Genomic DNA, 24,616 nt, shown 5'->3' on the forward strand with positions numbered 1-24,616 from the left:
ATCATTCAGGAATTCACGAATTCAAGCTCCTAAACGTCTGATGGCCACTCAGAAAAGCTCGCCGCCTCCTGGCGTCCTTCTCTTTGCTGGGGGATTTTGAGGGATGGGAAACTTCTCTTTTATCCTCACGGATCAAATTTTTCATCCAGTTTTCATACCGGACTATCAGAAGTGTGATTTATTGGACTCGGTTCTCATCATTCCAGGGGGAATGTGAACATGCAAGTCTTCATCATAATTTGTCAGTGTCTCTGTGACTGGAGGTGTCTGGGACGCTCGCTACCTGCTCGGCCGGCAGCCGCTGATTTACAGCCTAGCAAGCAAACTCCTCTGATGGCTTTGCTCTCCTAAATGGTTTTGTGAATGCCTGAAACGCATCCAGGTCGTCCATCTTGATCTGCCGCCGACCAGAAAAAGAATTCATTAAGGTGTTAAAATCCAGTCTCCTCTCATTTGATACACGTGATACAATACAGACAATTTAAATGCCTCTGTCTCCAGCAGGCTGGGCTACAGCACCGAGCTGCTCTCTGGCCTGAGAGATGAACAGAACCAGAGACACCGCTGCCAGGGCGGAACCAGCCAGGCCCATTCAGTCACGCTCACTGGCTACAAGCTCCTGAAGGAATGAACTTCAGAATTTGATTTGTTGTCCACAAATCTTTCATCCATCCACCCCTCCATGTTCCCCCTCTTCTCCTGTTGAGGGTGGTGGGGGTGGAGCCTATCCCAGCAGCCTTCCCCCTGGACAGGTCACCAGTCCATGGCAGGGCCAACACATAGAGACAGACAACCATTGGCTCTCCCAGCCACGCCTACGGTCAATTTAGAGTCTGGATTAACCTGGTCCCTCTTGATGTCTTTGGACTGTGGAGGAAGCTGGAGTACCAGAGAGAACCCAGCAGGAACAGGGAGAACATGGAGACTCACCCAGAAAGACCCCGTGCTGCAGCCGGGGCTCCACCCACAGCCTTCTTGCTGGGGGGCCACACACCTCATTAAACCTCCTGAGCAGGTTCACAGCCTCCAGCCAGCTTCAGTCAGCTGGCTCAGGATCACGTGCCGTCAGGGTTCCAACGGAACCCGGCGTTCACTCATCGTGTTTTAGAGGACCAACACCTTTGTATTCACGACGCTGGGTTTTCTGTTGGTCACTTGTTGGAGACGTCCTGTTTCTGCTGGCATCTCTGGGCTTGTCAGCAGGATTACACACTCATGATGGGCAGATTTCCACCAAACGTGCCTGTAGTTTGGATGACGGCCGAGGAAGAACTTGATTGGTTCGGTGGGATTAGTCTGAGCGCCACCTAGTGTGTATGTATTAGAAGTGCATGAATGAGCCACACCAATGCACTGGATGACATGTCCCTTTATTACCATGAATACACACACACTGCAGTTATTGGTGTTAAATCCAATTTAATTCACTCATTTGAGGCTTCGGTTTTTGGGGGGTTCGTCTGTGTTGGAGTCCAGCAGCTTCGAACCAGCTGGGAGGGAATGAAGCGCTCCTGGGAGCTTTAAATGAAACCAAAACGCTGCCATATGGAACATAGTGAGGGAATTTTATTCTTACAAAGCATTATAAAAATATCTACAGATGATACACTTTCACATATTTCTGTGACAACATAAAGACTATAAAACATATATTCATGCATGCTTAACATAAAGTAAAAACCTTTTAAATACTGTGTGAGTTTCATAGCAGTGCTACAAGCAGTACACCCTGTAAGAGTTTAGGAAAGGTCACTGTGGTGCAGTCCTCGGTGATAAAGTGCATTCATGCAGTGAATTTATGCAAAGGTACAACTCAGGAGCTGGAAGTGATCCGCCTCGCTCAGCCTTCACCCACAGCGCGTTTGTTTTGGCATGACATCTACTTCGGTGGGCTCGGCGCTGTTCAGCAGCGGGGGTTGCCCATTCGGCAGTAACACACAGTTCTGAAGATCCGACACTGGCAGAAGGCGCAGAAATCGCAGCACACGTTGCCTGGACTTTTACAGCTTCCCATCAGGGGGATGCAGTCTGCAGGAGGAGGAGGCCGCTTCTTCAGGCTGAGCTTGTTCTGAGGAGAGAGGAGGCTGTGAGAGATCGTGACATCATCCCCTTGGACGATGTTCTGGGCTCTTCCTTGAGTTTGAATCTGCAATCTTTGAGTGTGAACGTGCAGAGATAACACACATGCAAGTGTGTTCGGTCTGTAAACTGCGTGGTTCGACTTCTCAGTGACAGCGTAGAAAGATGACGGTCACCAGCTCTCCTCACCTCTCAAGCTCCTTGCTGAAAAACACAGTTTATGACCTCGTTTGCAGTTTACGCAGATTCTAATTAACACGTAATAATGTCCAAAACAGATCATTCTTCTTAAAACGCACAATTGCTTGATGAGTCAAACATTAAACATGGACTCAAGCAGCAGCAGCAGGGGTCCAGAGCGGAACTCCAGTGGTGAATCAGTGCTTTCTGAATAAACCTGACTGGACTTTACGTGAATACATTTCCCAGGATATCTTTTAATTGTCCTGTTTCTGGAATTATTTGGTTTCCTGATCTGATCGATTTTTAACTTTCTGTACTCCCCGTTTGTTTTGAAATGGCATGGAGGGCAAAGGAAGACTTCCAGCTTTTGGAAAAACTTGATTGGCGTAGCTTCATTGATCAATGCAGGATGGAACAAATGCACTTTAGTGCTGCTCTTCATGAAATGTCGTGGTCAAGAGTTTTTACATCCAGAACAGTGACATTCTGACATTCAGGTGAAACCAGCGGTTACTGGTGACCCGTAACACCCCAACCGGAACAAGTGGCCCCAAATGTCCCCCCCAAATCTGTGTCTGATTAACTGGAGACCTGATTTGGGTGTCTGATCAGCTGGTCATGTCTGGTTGAGTCCACACACACACACACACACACACACACACACACACACACACACACACACACACTCTTGTACTGATACCTTTGTGAGGACTTTCATTGACGTAATAATTCCCTAGCCCCTCCCCCTAAACCTGACCATCTCAACTGACTGCCTGACCCTAACCTTGACCCTAAACCTGACCAGAACCTGATTCTAACCTCGATCCTAAACCTGACCAGAACCTGACCCTAACCTTGACCCTAAACCTGACCAGAACCTGACCCTAAACTTGACCCTAAACCTGACCAGAACCTGATTCTAACCTCGACCCTAAACCTGACCAGAACCTGACCCTAAACTTGACCCTAAACCTGACCAGAACCTGATTCTAACCTCGACCCTAAACCTGACCAGAACCTGACCCTAATCTCGACCCTAAACTTGATCAGAACCTGACCCTAACCTTGACCCTAAACCTGACCAGAACCTGATTCTAACCTCGACCCTAAACCTGACCAGAACCTGACCCTAACCTTGACCCTAACCCTGACCAGAACCTGACCCTAAACTTGACCCTAAACCTGACCAGAACCTGACCCTAACCTTGACCCTAAACCTGACCAGAACCTGATTCTAACCTCGACCCTAAACCTGACCAGAACCTGACCCTAACCTCGACCCTAAACTTGACCAGAACCTGACCCTAAACTTGACCCTAAACCTGACCAGAACCTGACCCTAACCTCGACCCTAAACCTGGCCAGAACCTGACCCTAACCTCGACCCTAAACCCGACCAGAACCTGATTCTAACCTCGACCCTAACACCAAGTCCTTACCTTCAAACAGCCCTTTAAAGATGTGAGGACCGGCTAAAATGTCCTCACTCTGTTGGTTAAATACGTGTTGTAGTCCTCACTATGTAGCAAGTACAAGAACAGACACACACACACACAGCTCAAGCTCAGACTGATCTCACATAGAGTCAGTATATAAACCAGAAGTTGTAGCGTGCGGCCCGGCAGGTTAACCTCCGGCGCTGCTGCTTCCCTCTCCTTCTGGGAGGAACCTTGTGAATGTCACAACCAATCGAGAACAAACAGTTATCAAATGCCATCTGACTGAAATAAAAAGCAGATTGTTCACCCACCTTTTTATGTTTCTTTGCTCTCTTGTTCTTCTTTCCAGCTTTAGGTAATTCTGGAAGACAACATGACCTCATGAGGATAATTCTGCCACTTCCACATCAGGAATAAAAAAAAGCCTATCTGGTGATAAATCAGTGGTTCTACATTCATCTCTGGTTCCGCGGCTGGCTCATCCCAGACCGAGTGCAGCGAGTGCAGAGCGTCTCAGACAAGCGCTGGCAGTGACCTTCACATTCTTTCAAGCAACAATAAATAAACTTGCAGGAGGAGCCGGGCACAAAAAAACACACTCTTCTGTTTTATTGTTGGGACATCAGTGGCCTCATGTATCAATACTTGCGTGGATCTCACACTAAAAAACTGCAGTCGCAAGAATCGCGAAAGTTGCGTACGCACACAAAAATCCGGATGTCTCAATCTGTGCGAATGCCGGAATCCACGCACGTTTCCTTGTTACATCCCAATCAGCATGGAATTGAGCGCAGATGTCGGAGGACCGGGCCCGCCTCCGTTACGCCCACCTATAAATACACAAATTCATTTAAAGAGGGTCTCCGCTGTCGGCGCTCTCAAAACAATGTCAAAGAAAAAGAGGTTCACGGCGTGGAGCTGGAGGTGCTGGGAGGAGAGGTGGAGGAGAGACAGCAGGTTCTGTTGGTCAGCCTGTCCAGTGGTGTCAGGATGAACAATGAAGGCTGAGAGTGGAGAAGAAGTGAGAGGGTGAACCAGGTGGGTTCAGAGCCACGCCGCCCGCGAGATGAAAACAGAGGTGGGACCTGTTATTGGCTGAAGTTCCCTTCTCATCAGCAGTGTTGTTGATCGTTGTGTTCATACGTCTGAACCTCTACTGACGGAAAGAACGAGTCTCTGTGTTGGCTCCTCCTTTACTGAACATCCAAGTGATACAAAGCTCAGTTTTCCACTCTAAACCTGCGCCAGCATCACCGCGTCATCAGCCTGCACCTCTGCTGGCGCTCTGAGAGATTTCCTCTCTGTTTCTACTGCAGGTCTGCAGTTCTAACTGCCTCAACAATGCCAGCTAAACGTAGGACTAAATTCAACACTGCACAATCACTAAATGAACAACTACAATCATCAACTGGCTTCAATCAACAAGCACAATTTGAGGTCGATTAATAGATTCAATTAATTCTGGAAAAGAGCCAAAACCAGCGTCTGTCTCTGTGTTCGCCCACGCTGCTCCTTGGTTTTCCTCTTTTCAACATACGAGGCCTGACGTGCTCATTGATGACTCATCAACCACACAGAAAATCGAAGTGCTGGGGTGCTGTTCTCCCGCAGCTGGAGAATTATGAACTTTGTGAGGTGGAATTTTTATATTCCGCAGTCTCCCATCCATCCAGAACTCTGTCCATTATTAAGGGAGAAGTCTCGTCCGGGAACATTACAAACCACATCAGACATGAAACCGAACCAAAATGTCCGACAGTTCATCTGCAGCTTGACGAGCGAAGGACAGCCGGAGCTGCAAACCTACCTACGATGAGAACCGGGGGGGGGCCCATGTTGATGCTTTGCGACAGAGCGTTGGACACAAAAACCCGATTGGTGGACAAGCGCTCCTCCGGGATCATGTGGGCGGAGCCGAGGAAGTACTGGGCCGTGGAGAGGATGACACAGCCCAGCAACAGGAAGGCGTGCATCTTCCCTGCAACACAAGTAACAACAGATGCTGCTAAATGGAGCTTATCGCAAGCTGGAAGGGAGAAAATGTGTTCAGAGGAGCAGGCCTCCAGTCGGCAGCTCAGACGTGCTTGACTCCGGCTACAGAATAAGTGGGTTTATTCCACCCTGGAGAACGAGACTCTCCGATTACGCCGCTACTGTTCAGGAGCGTTTAAAGCATCTCCCCAGTGGGAATAGAAATGTGGAAACCTTTCATCTGAGGTGGTTTCATCTGGACAAAGCCCAACTAACATTAATCAGACGTCACGGCTGCTGGTGAGGTCACGGCTGCTGGTGAGGTCACGGCTGCTGGCCAACGCCGAGGCATGCGAGGCCCCCGTTTGAAGAACCTCACTTCTATGACAACATCTCAGATTAAACCTCCACAGAGAAAGTCAAGCCAGCCTGACGGCCAAGGGGCTGCAGCCCCAGCTAGCCAGACATGCTAGCTGCTAGCCGCTAGCTGAACGTCTCGGTTGCTACCCTGATTTCTTTGCTTCCTACTGGTACGATGAAGAAAACCAACAAAAACAAGAATCCTGAGCTCCCATCCCCCTTTGTGTTATAGTCAAGTATAAAACAAAGGACGATGCACTTCAGTTTGAGTAGAGGTCGCGCTGGATAAAACACTTTCAGTCTGCGACCTTCGACACATGCACAACACACTGGGCTGCGTTCCCAGCGCAGGCGCGGAGTCCTCAGGTGGCCCCAGGGACAGAGGCACAGCCTGGGGCTCCTGGCGGCGTCAGCAAAGCCGGGTGACTGACAGCTACGGGACGGTTCCTCACATCAGTAAACTTTGGCCAAACATGCAAACCTATGCATCGCCTGTTCAAGTCACAGTGCCACCTTGTGGTTATGTGTAGTCATCCAGCATCGTGTGATTAGTGAGTGTGTTGTCCAGCGCCACCCCGTGGGTGTGTTCGTCTGCTCCTTCCCGTATGTCTGGATCTTGATTTCTGCTCTCGCCTGATTCCTTGTTCTGTTTTGCAGTTCTGTTCCAAGTTTGGACGCCATCGTTTGCCTTTGACTGATTTATGCTTTTGTTCTCTTTCCCTCATAAATGGAGGGCTGAGGAGAGACGCTCATAACCCCTTCAGTGATTTCTGATGAGACCAAGAAAAGACTTCTGGCAGCAACGACATATTTATCTGGGTCAAACTGATCTGTAGTCCATGACTGTTGGTTTCAGGCACAAAAGCCTAGTTAGTCACGCCAAGTTCATGTGTTACTCACCGCAGCACAACAGCCCCCCCAGCAGGCCACACCCAACACCGCACCCCCTCTGCGTCTATGGGATCATTAGTGCAGCTACTCGGCCGTATTTCAACACTCATGTTCTTCCTCGTATATCAACCGCAAGGGACGGATATTAGGACTTTTCATTTCCAATTAGGTGCTTAATTTACAGGCCTGTGAGGGATTCCAGCGCTGCGCGTCATCAAACAATAGCAAGTGTTTGGATTGGGAATAAATAGAAATGTGGGCGGCTCGCCTTGACCGCAGATGTGTTGTGAATTTTCATTTTAGTGCCCTCAGAAATTGAATTTGACACCCAGTCGCACGTAATCAATGTGCGCTCACAGATGTGAGTTGAGTACTGCACACATCGTCGATGTCCCAGCACTTAAATACTGAGCAGCTCCACAATGAACTCTTTACAATAATAATATAAATTAAATATTATGTCTGCATGGAGGTCATGCATTCCACATCATTCTTCCAGTTTCTCTGCCAAAACACACATAGTTAACGCTGGAGAAAATGGTTTCCATCTGCAACCTGCCAACAACTGTCCACCTGCAGTGTTTTACTATGAGAAACTGTGCTACCGCTCATACAGAGGCTAATTCACCGCAATAATGCTGAGCTGCGGCACTGTGGGAAATGTAGTTTTAACTGGTGCTGCATGCAGGCTACTGGTGGATCTCCACACAGTTTCATCAAAATCCTTCAAACTGCTGCCAGCGAGCCGCCGAGTTAAGACGCCGTTTATCTGATCTGCTGATCTTATTGGCTCCCATTTTGTTTTATATTATTTTATCCAACAGGAGACAAAATAAAATACCTGCTGTGATGCGACTGAAAGGCTGAACCCTAAAGATTGAATCAGCTCTTTCCCCAGTGATGCAGGACGCTGAGGGACGGTGAGACCTTCAAAACCAGTCAAAACATAAAGCACACAAGGTCAAATGTAAGAAGGCGTCGCTCTGGCTGCCGCTGCTGCTCTGGCTGCCGCTGCCGCTGCCGTTCTGAGCTGCCGGTCTGCTGAGGTTCTCAGAGTTCCGAGGGCCCGATGGGAGCATGCCCTCCTCATTAATGGGACGTGGCTGCGACACCTTGATGGAATCGGTCCAACGTTCCCTCAAGGTTGAACAGAAAAAAAACGGGGTCAAAGGTCAACGTGAGTGTGACACATGCTATTATGAGTAGTTTGGGCAAGAATTTGAAGCTTCATTAAAGTTGCTTTTTAATAAGTGAACCATGGAACTGGGACTCAGAGTTGTGAGCTACTTTTGTTTTGAAATCAATCCTGACGCCTGTAATGTTGGAATTTGATTCGCATCCATTTAAAAAACAACAAACAGCTGTAACTTTGAATCCAGGCTGCCCCGCGTCTGGGAGCAACAGGAAACCACCTCTGGAGCCTCGGGTGGAAAAACTCAGCAGCGCCTTGAAAGCGGTGCAAGTTCCCCAACCTACAAACACCTCCAACCACCTTTACAGGTCACAGCATCTGGCGAGGGGCTGCTTCTCACGAGGGGAAAGAATTTACGATTTAACAGACAGGAAGTGATGTCAGGAGTTAAGAGGATAGATGAACCAGCAGCCGAAGGTGTCGGGCCACCGGGAGCCCCGGCGGATCTGACGCCAGGTCCGGGGATGACATCACGCTCTGATCTGGATGGAAGGATCTCGACCATCTGACAATGATGAGCCGAGCAGGAAGAGGAAACGCAGCACTCTACAGAAGCTGAGAAACGCCGTGATAAAATGACTCACTTAGTGACATCATCACTGCACTATTTTGACAAGCTCGTCCTGTTTTAACGAGCTAACGAGATGCTGCTACTCTTGGTTATGGACAAGTTAGTTACGAAAAATTGAACGAATCCAAAATGATTATATTGAGGAAGACATAATGGACAAATCTCATCCTTCTCCTCGTGGGTCGACCGGATCCATCTGGTCAGAACCACCTCAAGAACCTGGTGCTAGATTTCTCGAGAGATTGAGTTCTGGTTAAACAACGTTACCATGGCAACGCAGACACGCTTGCAATCTGACCACAGAGCAGGGAGCTGGACTTCACGTGGTCAGATCTTTGATGAGAGTCCTGAAGACATTTACAAGCTGGATGTAGGCCCTAGCGCCACCTGGTGGCTACAGGAAGTGACTCTGATGGAACCAACGTCACACGACGCTGTGGTGTCTTCCCCTGACATCAGTGACATCATGTGTGGTCAGCTTGTGCCCTCTATAGGGAAGTGATACTCACACTGCAGCGTTAGCCTGCTCCTTCATGTAAAATCCAAATATGATCAGGTTTCTCCTCCTGCTCTCTCTACAGAACACACACACACACACACACACACACTCACACACTGAGGCATGCTCGGGGCTGTGAGAGTCCGCTTTTTGATGCTAGTTTGAAATCTGCCTGTACGTGGAACCCTGGAGGCGTCTGAGTCAGAGTGGATTCATCCAAACCTGCTACTTCCTCTCTACCAGCAGACCCGGTTTTTAATCTGAGCTTTCAGTGTTTCTGCTTTTAAATTGCAGGACAGCTGCTGTGAGGAGGCTGCACCCATCGTGACCACGATGGTGCTCCTGATAGGGAGGATCCTCCTGATGCAGCAACTCCTAGCTGTTCAGACACTCATCAATGAACCACAAACACATTGAGGTGCGGCTGATCTCCTGGGCCCAGACTGATCCCGTCCCTCTCGGCACGTCTCGTTTGTCCTCCACCTCAGCCACGACTCGTTGCAGCGCAGCAGCTGTAATATGGAGATTCATGTTTCCTCTGCTCATTCACGTGGGAGAGTCCAAAGACAATATTAATTCTGAGCTATTCGGGTTTTGCTTTTTATTCTTATTTTTCAAAGTGAACGGTTCAGCTCTTCCCCCCACAGCCCAGTAATTGCTGCCTTCAGCTCGTCGAGGACCTGAATCGTTTACGTCTGCCTGAACTGCAGCATCAGAATAATTTAATTCCAACACATGCCAAACTCAATCTTCAAAGTTTACAACTTGTAACAAAACAAGCAGAGATACATTAAGACAAATATGTAAGTGGGGCAGATAAATAGAGTGAAACCCACATGGGGAGCAGGAGGTGGAGTGAAAAGCATCGAGTGTGAATGGAGTCTGTTTTTTTCATAAAGATTTGGAGTCGGTGGCTGTTTTTCATGAGGCTTTGGAAAGCCGCTATCGAGCATCGTGTAAACAAGCAACAGAAACGCGTGCAGATGTCTGGGCACGGTATCAAGAGCAGGGGTGAAGAAACAAAACCGGGTGTCCCAGTGAGGTACCGGGCCACTGGGAGCTGCCAGAGAAACCAGCTGGAACAGACAGGTCTGTTGCTCAGGATGACAGTGGTGGGGGGAGACATCGCTCCCTGTCTCCCAGTGGCGTTCAAGTGGGTTGAGACCTGGTGAGCGTGAAGCGAGTGGCGGACGTGTTAAGGCGTGTGGACAAGGACAAAGGCACCAGCGGAAGTTCATCAGAATAAAAGGTGGTTTTAGTTGTTTATGTCCTTCTGCTCATCCAGGCCACATTGGCTGAGACATCCTGATCTCTGTGTGGAACTCAGTCTGGGATTGGGACGGAAGTGCAGAGAGACCGAGGCAACAACACGATGCTTCTAATCAAAGAGGGACCGGGTTTAACAGGTGCAACAATCCTGTTTGGTTTTTACGACACTGATTACAGGGTATTAAACTCCTTATACAGCGTGTGTTCTCCAACAACCTTTTATCATCACGAAGTCGTGCATGTTCTGTGGTTTATATAAATCCACTGATTAACACGCATAAGTACAAACACAAGAGACACAACTACTTTAGCAGCTGCTAATTTCTGCTCACGCTGCCCACGATGGCGCTGAGATTCAGGACGAACGTTAGCCACTGCCGACCACGTCAACTTTTCTGAGATGGCAAAGTGGCACAGCAGCTTTGCCATAACCGAGGTAACAAGCTGGCTGGTATCTGCAGCTCAGGAGAGCAACAGAGCACCGCGGAGGAGGAGTCGCTGCGGGCCAGCCCAGGAGCAGCAGCCCCCAGCCCAGCAACCCTGCAGTCTCATTCCATCCCTTGCTAGCAGCCCACGTTTCAGACACAGACAGCTTCACAATGTCAGATGTTGCCAACCTATTCTGGGTCCGAACAGGGATTCCTGTGCTGCTCTGTACAGCAGGAGAACTGTTGCATCTGGACCACCAGAGCCAATGTGGGCTCATCTCCTCCAAGGAGTCTTCACATGATTCAGGTTCAAAAGGATGGTGATGTCACAAATAAACCACTCCAGCAAATCCACCCACGACCTTCTTGCGGGGGGCCACAGCGCTGACCACTGCTCCACCGTGCCGCCTACCCAAATCATTAAAAGTGAAATAATCAAGACATTTTCTCATTCAACGTTCACGTAATATCAAATGAAAAGTTCTGCTCAGTTTTTTGTGCATAATCTGCCAGATGTTCAGCAACATGTGCAGACAAGCGTCTGAGCAGGCACGGCGCTGCGTGAAGGCCTCACACACACTTCCTGCTTGCAGACCACTCTTCTCTGCCTGCCACATCAAGAGGGTGAAGCGTATATAATCTATATAATCCCCACGGCGCTCACAGACATGAGGAGCACCAGCTGGGTGACGCCTTTCTTCAAGAATATAAAGTAATACTGAATATATGAATACGCAGACAAAAAAACCCCAAAAACAACTGCAGGAAAAGATGTTGCAGAAATCTCTCAAACATGGGAAGTGAGCAGACCAATTTTACAAAAATGACAAAATCATGTAGAACATACATCTACAACATATATAAATATAACAGAACCATCAAGTGCCTCCCTACCACTCGTCCTGAAGCCTCGTCACGCCAAGCTGTCTTACGTCACGCGAGTGCAGCTACAGCGAACGGTGAGGCTGGGCGCCGGCTAGCATCCCTCAGCTAGCAGTGAGCTGCAGAGAGGTTCTGACAGGGAAGCTTAACAAGTTAAGTTTCATAAGAGCCAGCTGAGAGCCAAAAGGCTAGAAGTGTTTCCATTTAACTCGCAGTGATTTTAAGAGAGCAAAATTGGAAAAGCAAATTAGACCCATTTCAATCAAACGGTTTGAGGATAGTAAATCAGACCACACGATGTGTTTTTTTCACCAGATGACAATGGCAATGTTATTAATTGTTGTAACAAAGAAGAAGAAGAAGGAGAAGAAGAACAGATTGGCCACAGTTGTCTTCAAAATCTACCAGTCAAGAAAGGCTTTAGACAGCCAGCCTGAGAAAACAACCACCAGCAACAAAACCGTCTTTCTGTGACAGCGACAACGACCCGCACCAAGTGGAGGACGACGGCAGGGGCGCTCCACGCTTGGAACCACGACAGGTGGAGTCTCACTGGAGTCTTTAAACCGCTCTGCGCTTGTGAGTTGATAACGTTTGTTGTGCTTTGGCACCTTAGAGATCAAACTGACTTGATATGTGACGCCTCCGCGAGCTGGTGATCATTTACAGAGATGTTACCTGTAGGTCCTCAATGTTCATATATTTTTTTCAAACTAAATATTTTTCCTCTTTCTGTGATGGATAAAACAGCAAATACCCAAATGAATATGAAATGGCTGAATATAAGCAGATGTAAGAAGCAGATGAAGTGAAAAAAAGCTGTTTTGTTGGTTTGTCTGCAGCGTTCTTTGAAAGCAACTGGAAACAACCGGCTGTTTTATCAGGCACGGCTCCTCCGTAGGCGTGGGGTGAGAAATCAGCTCTTAGATGTACAGTATCACTATTCTTTCTCCATGAGAAACAGTGAATGACTGGAAATTTAAAACTTAAATTTCTACATCATGAATGCCTGTAACAAAAGACAGAGCAGAAGGGGGTTTTTTCTTTCAGGGGGTTGTGAAATGTAACAGACGTAAACATTTTTCACAGTGCCTGAGGACGTTGAGAAACAAACTGTTGCAGTGCAGGCGGAGCCTCAAAGCTGAGCGGATATTATGTTAATGATATTTAAGATTTGCCTCCAGTGAGATATTAGAGAACATAAACTGTTGCTTCTCCAGAAACAACTGACAACCTCACCAGCAGCTCCTGCCCTGCTCTCGCAGCACGTGTTGCTTCTTTTCAGTCGAGCCAGTCTTATTTGTAGCGTTCCAAACGTTACCACATGAACCTTTTTTCAGCTACAGCAAGTGCAGAACCACTTCCTCAATTAATGTTCTTTTTAGAGACCCAGCAGTTCCCCATGAGCAAGCACATCTGTGCTGAAAGACTGCCTTTTAACAGTCAGAAACAGCACAGGCTCTGAGCAGGAAGCCATCTGCCTCGACTGGATATGGGTGAAGGAGAGCAAGAAAAAGAGAGTGAGAGAGTTTACAAGTTTCTTTTATTTATACAGAAACTTTCTAAACCGACGAGGCGCTTCACGAAGAGAACAACACATAAATACTGACAAAAAGATTTTAAAAAACCCACGAGCAACGAGTATTAAAGTGTTGGGTCAAACACAGAAACACGCGGAGAAAGACAGATCTTCAACTGGGACTTAAAAACCACCAGAGGGTTTGCTGACGCGACCCCCCAGTGGCGATGATGCCACAAGCGGGGACCCAGGACAGCACATCCACAGTCCCCTCCTGTTCTCGGTCTTGTATGAAGTACAGTCAGCAGGCCAAACTCAGAGGACCTGAGGGGGCTATCAGAGGTATAAGGCATTAGTATAAACCACAGCAGGACCATTCAGAGTCTCCTAAATGAGGAGGAGAAGGACCTTGAATGGAATCCTAAATTTGATTGGGAGCCACTGGAGACACATCGGGAACGTGGTGATGTGAGAGCGAATATGAGCTTTGGAAGAAAATGTTTTATTGGACGCCAATTAGCTGAGTTGTTGGAGGATCCTCGTGGACACTGCTGCAATTTCTTCAGATGCGAGGGACCACCAGGCTTAAGAGAAAGGTAGAATTGTGTATCATCAGCATAGCAATGATTAATGACACAGATCAAATAGCCTAAAGGGAGCCTACACAGAGAAAATCAATTGGGTCCAAAAATTGACCCCTGGGGTACCCCACAAGTGGAAGCCCTGTCACTGACGAGACAGCAAATCTTGCAATTTGAGAGACAGAAGAAAAAAAACTTTGGAGCCACAGCAGACAGTCCAACCATGGGACAGAGATGGGAAAGGAGTGAGAGAGAAAGACAGAGAGGGACAGACAGAGCGGGAGAAAGACAGCAGGATGAAGAAATTTAGATATTAACTACAAACAAGAACGACAACAGTAAATTCGCAATAAATCAAAAGGTGACTATCACAAGAAGAAGCATAATATTAACGTTTAAGTATCCGTATTGATGTAGTACTAATACTGATACATATAAAAACATGGTACGACTGACGCTAGCACAGGCAAAAGATGATTGAGAGAGTTCCATTTGTCTAATAATCGTTCAGAATTCAAATGTGTTCTCTCAAAAAGTCAAAGACAAAAAAACTAGAAGCGCAAAGAGAGCGCAACGCTTCCATCATCAAAATTTGTCCATACATGTTCTTTCCAACCACCAAAGAAAAGGGCTGTGAGATCATTAATCTAGAATGTGACTGCAATGAATGTTCGTAAAAACCACCTCACCTCCTTGACTTAAGTGATGGAAATTTAACTAAGTTTTAACGAGGTACTCACAGACCCACATCCTTGCTACTAGTAGTACAGAATGTATTTATAGCAATGGGCTAATCAACACACATACATGGCTGCATACACTCTCTGGCGGGACACGTTCTCTCCTGCAGGCTGAGGATTGGACGCGTGTGTCATACGTGCGCACAAGTAATTGTCAGCAGAGGCGCATCAGAATTCCTCATTCCTATGCTGACCAGATTCCTGACGTGATTCCTGGGTTGTTTTTTCCCTCAAGCACTTACAAGTACTTGTGACACACAGAGCACATGTATCAGGGTTTCCACTAATAAGTGTAAATAATCTGATTATTAGAGCGCTGGCGAGCGGTAGCCCTGGGTGTGAGCTGTCACTTTGAAAAGGGGAACAACAGTTTGCAGCTGTAGTTGAGGATCTGGCTCACTTTCATTTGATCACAGTCAAGAAAAGAAGGTGAACCCGGACGGTGGAAGTAGAACAGCCAAACAGACGGGAATTGACTCTTGCTAGAGTTCACACTATTGTCAATATTTTAAGTACTACGATTAATAATGGTAATACAAATAAACGTGTTAACTTACTGAACCAAATAAAACAGAACACTCAGACACAGGTTTTCTGGGGAAATGTGTAGGGGAGTGGAGGACGATAAGATCAGAGCACCTCGGGGGTCTGGTTCTCATTGTGAACTCATTCTCAGTCCTTTCAGTCTCCACGCGAGTTTCTTTTGAAATTGGTGCGCTCTGCTTGACACTCAAGCTCCAATCATCTCCTCCGCCTTTTTAATCTCATTTTAAAAAGCACATTATTAATTGTCTGAATAATCTGCAATTTGTCACACCACAAATGTGGTTTTCCCTCCTCGTTCAGACGCTGCAGGGCCAGTTTGGGATTAAATCAAACCCACCTCCTGCATTTTATAGGCTTTTCATCATTTCGGTTGTTTATGGCATTAAATTTGGCACGATTGTGAATGTTGAAGGGGATTTTGGAATTCCTGCCTTTGTTCCTTTAATTCATCGTATGAACCCCAAACTTTTGTTTATCTGATTGGAAAGTGTCAGCAGCATGACAGTGAAGCCAGGGTAACAGATTAGCACCATCTGAGGGAAAAGACTGTCGCCAGATGTGTCCTTGAAATAGAGATGGATCCTGAATGATTATTTCCTGATCTGTCTCCGCGCTCTGCTGGAGTCAGAATATTTGTCAGACAGGGATGCTGGTGACGCAGGTGTGAGGGGGCTGCAGCACCTCCTATTGGTGGAGGTACGACCCTGCAAAGACAAAAGCTTTATTGAACACATCAGTAGATACGTTTGTTGGATGCAGCAGATTAGAGCCATCAGTCCATCAGGACGGTTTTTTTTATTTTTATTTTTTTTCTGTATTTTGATTTAATTTTAGACCCTTAAATTTTTGTCTCTTCTTCATACCCCCCCCCCCACACACACACACACACACACACTTGAAGTAATACTTCCGCCTGCAAGTGATTTGCCCCAACAGTGCTAACTTGGAGGTGCCTTGAGGTCACAGAGGTTTTTTTAATCACATTTATCACTCTTTTTTCCCTCCAGAATGCAGTAAGAGCCAGCCTGGTAGATTTAGCTTGACGCTAACAGTTTGCTTTATCTCAAAGTGTTTTCTTTAATTCAGCGTACGACTGGAGAAAGAACACACTGATTTAACTGAGGGACACATTTGAGCGCTTATAAAGTCGGCTCTTTGGGAGTACTTGATTGATTGGCTCTTGGCACCATTCTAGCTAGTATTTAGTCTAGGTTCTGTGTACATTTCTGATATTTTGTGTGTTCATAAATCCCGTAGCTTGTTCCATGTCTCTTCATCTCTAGGCTCACTAGTTTCGATTCAGTACGTCACGTCTGGATCTGGACCTGCAACCCAGTTTGAAGAACAGCAGGAGGATGTCACTGTCGTGTGTTACCGAGTTCTACTTGTGTGAATATATTTTCAACAGCAGGTTACAGAGACTCTTGAACATTGAGCTTGCGTACCTCGGTAGCCCGCTCAGGACGTCATGTTCCGTAGGTCCTGCTACGCTGTCCACACAACCAGCAGCTCAGGGGGTTCAGTTTTCGTTAAACTAACAGTCCTTCCACTCTCTCACCGCTCAGTCCGCGCCAGCTGACCGGTGTCACTGGGCAGTGACATCAGAGGCTGTGACTCCCTCCCTGGCAGCGGCCATCGGCTGCTATGGAAGCCCGGTCAAACTCAATAATGAAGGGAAACGAGGCTACGCCATCACCTCGAACAAACACGCATCTCAGAAATGCCTTCAAATATAAATACTATAATCCACTTGGATTAAAGGATGAACTGGGAAAAACCCCAAGGTCACTGTGACCGCTACACGCTGGGGAGGCGACAAAGACCAGAGACCATGAGCTCAAACCCAGATGTGTCACGTGAGGCAACCACATTTTGCACCTCTATGTGACACAAGCTGCAAGAACTCCTCAGCCGACACTTTTAAGTAAACATTATCGAGCAATTCAGCCTTCCTCGTGTTCAAAGGCCATAATTTTCACCATGTGTGCCAATGCCTCTCCATATTTAGACCCTCAAAAATGTGATTCTTTTGGAAGAAAAAGAATCCATTGCACCATTCTGTGCTCAGGCCAGTATAAACTAATAATTCCCCACAGACCACAGAGTCGTCCTCCAGATTAACTACTTTACGCTACAAGAAAGAACTGGTGAGGAAGTCAAACGGTCACATCTGGAGAGTAATCCTGTGCGGTTTAACGTTCTCCTTGTGGACACAGACCTCAGAAGATCAGACCTCGCAAGCTGAGAACAGAGGATGTTTTCTCTGTTGATCAGTGAGGCCGATATATTAGGCGAAAAGACTCGCTGGATCTTTTACTTTCTTTTAGGGGGCTGGGGGGCTCAATGCTGCCGACTATCAAATATCAGCCGCTATTTTCCTTGTAATCTAAATATTTAGGTAAACGGGCTTTGAGATGTCAGTTAACCTCCACGTCAATCACAGCAGGCCTCGGCGGATTTTCTTTCATGCCACCCATCATAAGACAACGGGCCTTCTGCTCTGCAAACAGATAATATTTCATGTTTCACATGTCGGGATTCTCAGGTCTCTCTCCAGGGTGTTTCCAAGTCGTGCCGGAATTTAAATATAGAACAGAAAGTTATGGAGGTTTATCTGATCAGCAGGGTAAAGACAATATTCTTGCTCTTTGACGCGCAGCCAGAACCTGCCAATGGGGAGTTTCCTCAGCACACAACATTTCTGCTTTTTTATTTCTAGAATCAACAACGTGGGATGAAATGAATGAACGACTCCCAGCGGCGAGAAGAACACTATAAAAAATTATCCTTCTGCTGCCGAATCTGAGCTTAAACATTGGAGTCCAATTGCAAAAACGGATGAACAATGAGTTCAGGAACATCTGCGACACTGACATGAGGTCATGCTTGATTACATGTAAGATCTGGGGTTGCTGATCATCAGTGACCCCCCCGGGAGTTTCATGAACATTGGTGAACTGACACATTGTAACTGCTCCCTCAGCTTTAACTATTATTGATGTAACCTTCGGGTTTACTATATTTGATCTCTGATGTCAACATTCAGCTGTCATCCGTTTGCCTATCAGAGCAGCATCTGCCACGTTTATCAATGAAGCAGCTTCCATGAGCTCGTCAACCGTCGTCTCCGTCACCTGCTCCACGACGGTGGAGCCGAGCGTCTTCACCGGACGCCAGTAAGACCCGTCAGAACCACCGCACTGACGGGAAATGACACACTGTTTAAGATACATTCATATATAAATAAAAAATCACTTCAGACGCATTCCTGCTCAACTCAATGACAGGACATGCTGCTGGAATCAGCCTCGCCGGAGCCAGCAGGCGTCAGCGGGCGGCGCCAGCCACCTTCTTACTTCGAGTTTACTGACCCGTGTCTCCAAAGCAGCTCGTTCAGGAGGAATCAAGAGTGAAGGAGCAGTGCGAGACAAATGACCCAGCCCAGCTTGAGAATAACCATGGAAACACGAGAAGTATGTTTGCTGTACTGGCAGGCTTCTCCCAGACGGAATACAGAGCCCAGACATGAATTTGATCACTGAGACAAATTTCTGATACTGTGCAGGCTCATTTACAAGCCACTTGGGTTTTTCTTTTGGATCTTGTTGTTATCTCAAGAGCTGATTAATCCGGACAAATAAAGGTCCGTACAGAGACTGTAGGAAGGAGTTAGAGAGGAAAACAAGCTGAGCAAAGACGCAATCCTATTTTGAAATTTCTCCTCCATTTGGACAAAATTTGCTTGAGAATAATGTTTTTAATTCATTCCCAGCAGATGTGGAGGACATGTGAGGACTTGGAGAAAGAGACCGGACGGTGAGGGGATTGGATTTTAAATGCATAACTGACGCCTGCAAGGTTCCAGTCCCGCAGCATCCGAGGAGGCTCCTTCCTGCTTCCTTCCTTTTTTTTATCTGCATTCAACACTCACAACGTCCCTGGAGTTCGTCTCCAAGGGAACAAACGCTTGTAGCTTCAGTTGTGAACTCTCCAGTTCACCGTGGACGTCTTCTGATTGAGGACCACTATTCTTCCTCTGAGGTTACAAACGTTCCTTTGAGGTTCCTCAAAAGTGAACCTGTCTGAGGACAGAACTGTTCTCATCTGGAACCCCCATGTATTTAGTGTATATAAAAAAAAGAGCTCATTCATAACCCTATGCGTTAATATTCTTGCAGAGGGGCTGTAGCTCTCTCACCTGACTCAGAATCGTGAATATCAAACATTTTGAGGACAGTGGTGAATTCATGAAATCCTGATTTGATTTATTCACCGAGTGCCTGGTGTATATTTGCACGTTGTTTCGTTTTATTTGGGTTTTTTTGTTGTTTCTTTGAAATAAAAAGCTGAAACAGAATTCATGGAGGATGGACGTAAAAATGTGAAACTCCAGCCTTCATGGTAAGGAAGGACATGGATGCTTAACTCAAGGCTGCCTCTGAAGGCTCGCTGCTGTTTGCTGTCCACCAGACTTCCTGAAGCAGGTGGAAGCTTCCAGGAGACTGGAAACCTCCAGAGAGCAACAATTTCACGGCCAGATTTACCTGCCATGGCTTTCCTAATTGGCTTTTTACAATCATCTGTCTTTGCTTACACATAAACGGCGAGAACGTCAAACAGGGAACGTGCCGCTGCGAGGGCAGAGGAATGTCAGGAAAGGACAGATTACACAAAGTACCGTGTCCTTGTACTTGAAAGTCCCCAGAGACTAAAACCGAAATCAGCTCGAGCTCACTGCTGAAGGTCGGAATGAGTCAGGAGTTTATGCAGTTTCACTGGGGGGGGCACGCACACATACGCACAAACACACGCATGCACACACACACACACACACACACACATGCACACACGCACACAGACATGCACACACACACTTCCACGCTCTGAAAAGACAACAAAGAAAAACATTGCAAAAGAGGTCCAGTTTGTTGCATAACCTGGTCTCTCCGTCGTTTATGAGAACCAAGGAACAATAGATTCACTATGAATTGCAGTAATAAGAATTAATTGAGCGTATTGTGACAGCACAACTCCATTCTTGGGTTTTTTAGGGGGGGGTTGAACTAACGGGACGGCTCCGCGCAGCGAACGTCCCTGCGTGAGGAGACGTGAGAGGAAGGTCTGCTAAGAGCATCAGGAGCCTCCTGCAGTCCAGCTCGCTTCACGCTGGAGAGAGAAAATCCCAGCACAAGTCCCACCGGCCGTAAAGCACCGGCCTCGTGCGGTACTGCTGGTGATAACTGTAATCACAGGAAAGCACCATTAAATCTGGTTTATACAGCAGGAGAGCGCGTATGAGACGGGCTCGCTGGAGAGAAAAACAAAAACACATATGTTTGGATCGTCTGAGCGATGAAGCGCTCGAGTGGCTGGATGAGATTACGGCGGCCGGCTGAGCAAGCAGAGGAGAGGAGGCGCTCGGGTTTCTGCAGGACGACTTCAATCAACCATCAAGTTAATTAGAGTGAATGACTCTTGCTGGCCCAAATTTCCCATTGACCACATAGGTCACCACACACAGGTGCACGCCAGGCAACAGCAAATCCTCATCAAGCAGAGCTTCTTCAGGAACCAGGAACTTCAGGGACAAACATGAAAGATTCTCCTGCTCGCAGGGCGAGTTCCACTCTCAGTTTGCAGCTTTGATGAAGTGCGTGTGCACGTATGAGTCAGGCTGGAATGCCCGACCGTCACATTTCCCTTTATAATGAATGAAAGGTGAGCCAAGCTCATAAATGTACATTTCTAACACACGGTTCTCACTCAAGTTGAAGTTATACAGCTTGTATTATATGGTATTGATCGTTAAAACCCTTAACTCAAGAGCAGCTAGTCTGCAGAGGGAAGATCAGCGCCACAGAATCACAGTGAAAGCGTGTAAAACCTCAGCTCCAACGTTAGCGCCACCCTAGATGTCCCCAGCGCGATGGCCGTCTCCAGCAGGTTAAACTGAACTGTCTCGACTGAGTGGATCTGAATCTTTGACTGAAACTATTAAACCACAGACTTTGACCGCTGCTGCTTTCGAAGAGCACTCTTCTTTTATCCATCGTGATCCGACTCTTGGAAAACGAATCCTGAAGTTGAAAATCGGAGATCATCTAATGGACAGATGGTGCCCTGCCTCGCTGCGAGCGGCACCAGGGGAGAGCGGAACGCTGGTGTTTTCTAATATTATAACTGCACGTTCCAGTAAACACACATAGATGCAAGTGAATCAGCTTCAGGTCAGCTGAGGTTTACGCAAACGGCGACGTTAACAACCTGCTGGACGCTGTTCCTGCTCTCTCTCAGCAGTCGAGCATAAACATGTCGTAACACTCGAGTCCCATCACAGAAAGAACAGAAGAAATTGTGATATTTTCACCTTCATTATCAGGCCTACATTTTTTATGTGTTGCACCCACCACACTTTACAGGCCACATCTGGGGAAATCCTCTCAAAGCAGCTGGCACATTTTTTTAAACGAGCTTAGGGAGGATGATTTCCACTGAATTACCCCCCCCCCCCCCCCCCCCCCCCCCCGGCGAGATCAGGGCATTCATATATTTAGATGGTTCTGCTCCAGGAGACTCAGACGTCTCCACACTACTCCGTACTCCTTCCTTGTCAAGCCTCTCCATCGCCTCAACAATTTACTGGGAACGTTTCAACAAGACACGATGGAATCAAAATTCCTGTTTATCTTACCTGTGTTTCCTGTGTTAGTTGTCTCTCGGTCTGTCACGCTCTCTCTCTTCCTGGCTTTCTCCTATTTCTGTGCTGTGCCGCTCTGCTTCTCCCCGGGTTTTCTTCCTTGCTCTTTATTTCTCTGCCTCTTTGGTCCGCAAGTCTTCTTTCCTCTCCTCCTTCTCTTTTTCCCCACTTCACCTCTGGTTTGTTCAAGGGTCTTTTATTCAATACGTACCTTCTTCTTCTATGCCTAGTTCGCTCTCTCTCTCTCTTTTTCTCTCTCTCGCTGTCTTTGTTCGTCTGTCTCAGTTTCTCCCTCTTCGTTGTTTTGTTTTTTTTATCTTTCTCCAAACCTCCTCGTATCCCCCTCTCCTCCCATTCTACTTTTATCTCTGCTTAAGTAGCAGTACCTTGCCCTGCTGGTGATAATGAAGACGTACTGGGAGGTTATGAACCAGAGGCGGAGCCAGTGCTGCAGTGGGGGGGGGGGGGGGTGGGAAAGGTCACATTATGCAGAGGATGGACAGATAAATGTGAACCAGACCCTCCAGCAAAGTGTTTCTGGTTAATGTTAGCACTTCAGTTGTGTGCAGATATGAAAGGCCGTGATTGGCCTCCTAGGAGAGCCGGGTTCTTGTCCTCCAGATACCGTATCAATCCCCGAGGGGGAATCACTCCATCTGTAAGTCATGAACACACACTGAGCCTAACACAACGTACACTGCTCCTCTGACCTTCAGGTCACGCTGGCCCCTAATCTTCAACCTGGTAGTTCTCCCTCACACCTCCAGACAACCTGCCTCCTTATACTCCCATTTCCACTTGGATACTGTAAAACAAGCCTGAGAGGAGAGAGAACCGGCACCGCGTGGCCCACAGCAGGGTCGGGTCGTCCTCTCCGCAGGTCCACGTGGAAAATCCCCTGATGGATTGTAGTCTGGACTCAAGTGGCAGACCAGAGACTGATGGACCGCCAGACCAGGAGCCACTGACAGTATGTAGACGACAAACCTCTGCAAGTACAAAGGAACTTTAGCAGCTGGAAAATTTGAAAGTGGTTCTGAAGGAAACAAACAGATAAAACTTGGAAGGATCAGATTAGATTAGATCAGATTGGATTAGATCAGATTAGATTAGATCAGATTAGATTAGATCAGATTGGATTAGATCAGATTAGATTAGATCAGATTAGATTAGATCAGATCAGATTAGACACAACTGTGTTTGTCGGAGGGAGGCTGGGTGGGGGAATGAGTCCAGGTCGCTGCACTAATACCTCCTCTGGTTGGTTTGGGGTACTGGGGGGGGGGGGGGGGGGGCACGATCCTCCCCTCTCATGGAGGGTTGATTCATGCGTCTGGTCCTTGCAGCTTTGGGTCATAAAGCACAAAGCAAAGATGGCCATTAAGTTGCCGTAAGTGCGTGTTGTTATCGAACTTTCCTGGTGCTTCCTCCGTTTGTCCTCTGGTGCTGTGGCGCATTTGCGCCTCTCGGCCATTCAAGTTTTCTCCTCTGACAAACATTCTGAAAAGAAAAGCTCCTTCCCACCATCGCACCGCCTGCTGGAATATTCATCAACACCTTTCAGACAGAAGGTCCGATTTAAGGTGGCCTTTAGGGTGACAAAGTGCTGTCGGGCGTTGCTGAATCACGCATGCGGCTGCTATGCAGCAGAAATTTTTAGGATCAGACACATCAGAGTGAATCTGACCTATTACAGGAAGCGCTCTGTCACGTCTCTTCCAGGGGGATTCAGGCTGATCATCAGGATCTTCTTCTCCTCCACCACCAGTGTTGGGATCTGGGATTCCCTCCTGCCAGTGAGCTGCTGGTGGAGCTGGACCGGTGCAGTGGGTCACCTGGTCTCCCAGTCCTGGGTGTTTGTGCTGGGTGCTAAGTGCTAAGCACTAGGTTTTAAGTGCTAGGTGCACTGCATTCTGACTGCGCGTGATGTGAATGGACACAACATAAAATATGACAAGATAAAACTTTTTGTGAATTAAAATCTAGTTACAAATATCTGGATGATCTTCTGACGTGGAGCTGTTTGTCATGGCTGTTTAACTTTCTCCATACACGGTTCACGCTAGCTGACCAGGATCATAGTACCAACAGTGACGTGTGTGTGAGAGAGAGAGAGAGAGAGAGAGAGAGAGAGAGAGAGCTGGGGAGGGAATGCTGTATATGTATTTGAATGGAGAATGTATGTAATGGTTGAGGCTTTAAAACCCCTCACGGAGACCAGAGAGGATTAATTACTCATCAGTGGCTCTCACATGATCTGCTTGGCTTGGTCACTGGTGAATGTTTACAGCCAAATGAAACTCAGCCTTCTCTACTGATTCAAATGCCAGTAAGTGAATTAGGAGTAGACAGTGACAGGGCAAGGGGAGCCAAGCCGTGAGTCAGGGACGGATGGTTGCAGCAGGCAGCCAGAAACGCCTGCTCCCAAGAGCTGGGCTGCAGAGACTTCAATCGCTGTTTATGGTTTGATTTTGAAGGAGTAATAATTTTTCTTTAAAAAAGAAATTCACAACAGTCTTGGTGTAATGCTCAATATGTCCACGTTACAGCGTCAGCTTGTCCCCAGCGTGCTGGAGTGACTTGGTCACAGGTGCCGTCCCCGAGCGCTGCGTCATTTTGAGATTTTCATCCTGATTGACTGTCATCCTCCCGGGGGCAGCAGCCGGAGTCGGGCTTCCATCAACACATTTCAATGCACATTTCTAAGCACTGCAGGCGAAAAGGTTGAATAAAACAGCTTAATATTTTTTTTATTTTCTAACAACCCAG

General features: G+C 47.3%; 1 protein-coding gene across 1 annotated transcript; it reads right to left on the reverse strand.

The window, feature by feature from the left end:
• Positions 1–1,768: 1,768 nt before the first annotated feature.
• On the reverse strand, positions 1,769–22,847 carry asip1 (agouti signaling protein 1). The gene is made up of 4 exons (XM_086200897.1): positions 21,842–22,847; positions 5,509–5,679; positions 4,013–4,062; positions 1,769–2,068 (listed from the first exon to the last, which is right to left on the reverse strand). The coding sequence occupies exons 2-4, from the start codon at positions 5,672–5,674 to the stop codon at positions 1,904–1,906; spliced, it is 381 nt and encodes a 126-aa protein (XP_086057023.1). The 5' UTR covers positions 5,675–5,679; positions 21,842–22,847; the 3' UTR covers positions 1,769–1,903.
• Between the last annotated feature and the right edge of the window lie 1,769 nt (positions 22,848–24,616).

The sequence above is a fragment of the Aulostomus chinensis genome, chromosome 3 (assembly GCF_037954235.1).
Source record: "Aulostomus chinensis isolate RoL2024-O1b breed Wild chromosome 3, RoL_Achi_v1.0, whole genome shotgun sequence".
NCBI classification, from domain to species: Eukaryota; Metazoa; Chordata; class Actinopteri; order Syngnathiformes; family Aulostomidae; genus Aulostomus; species Aulostomus chinensis.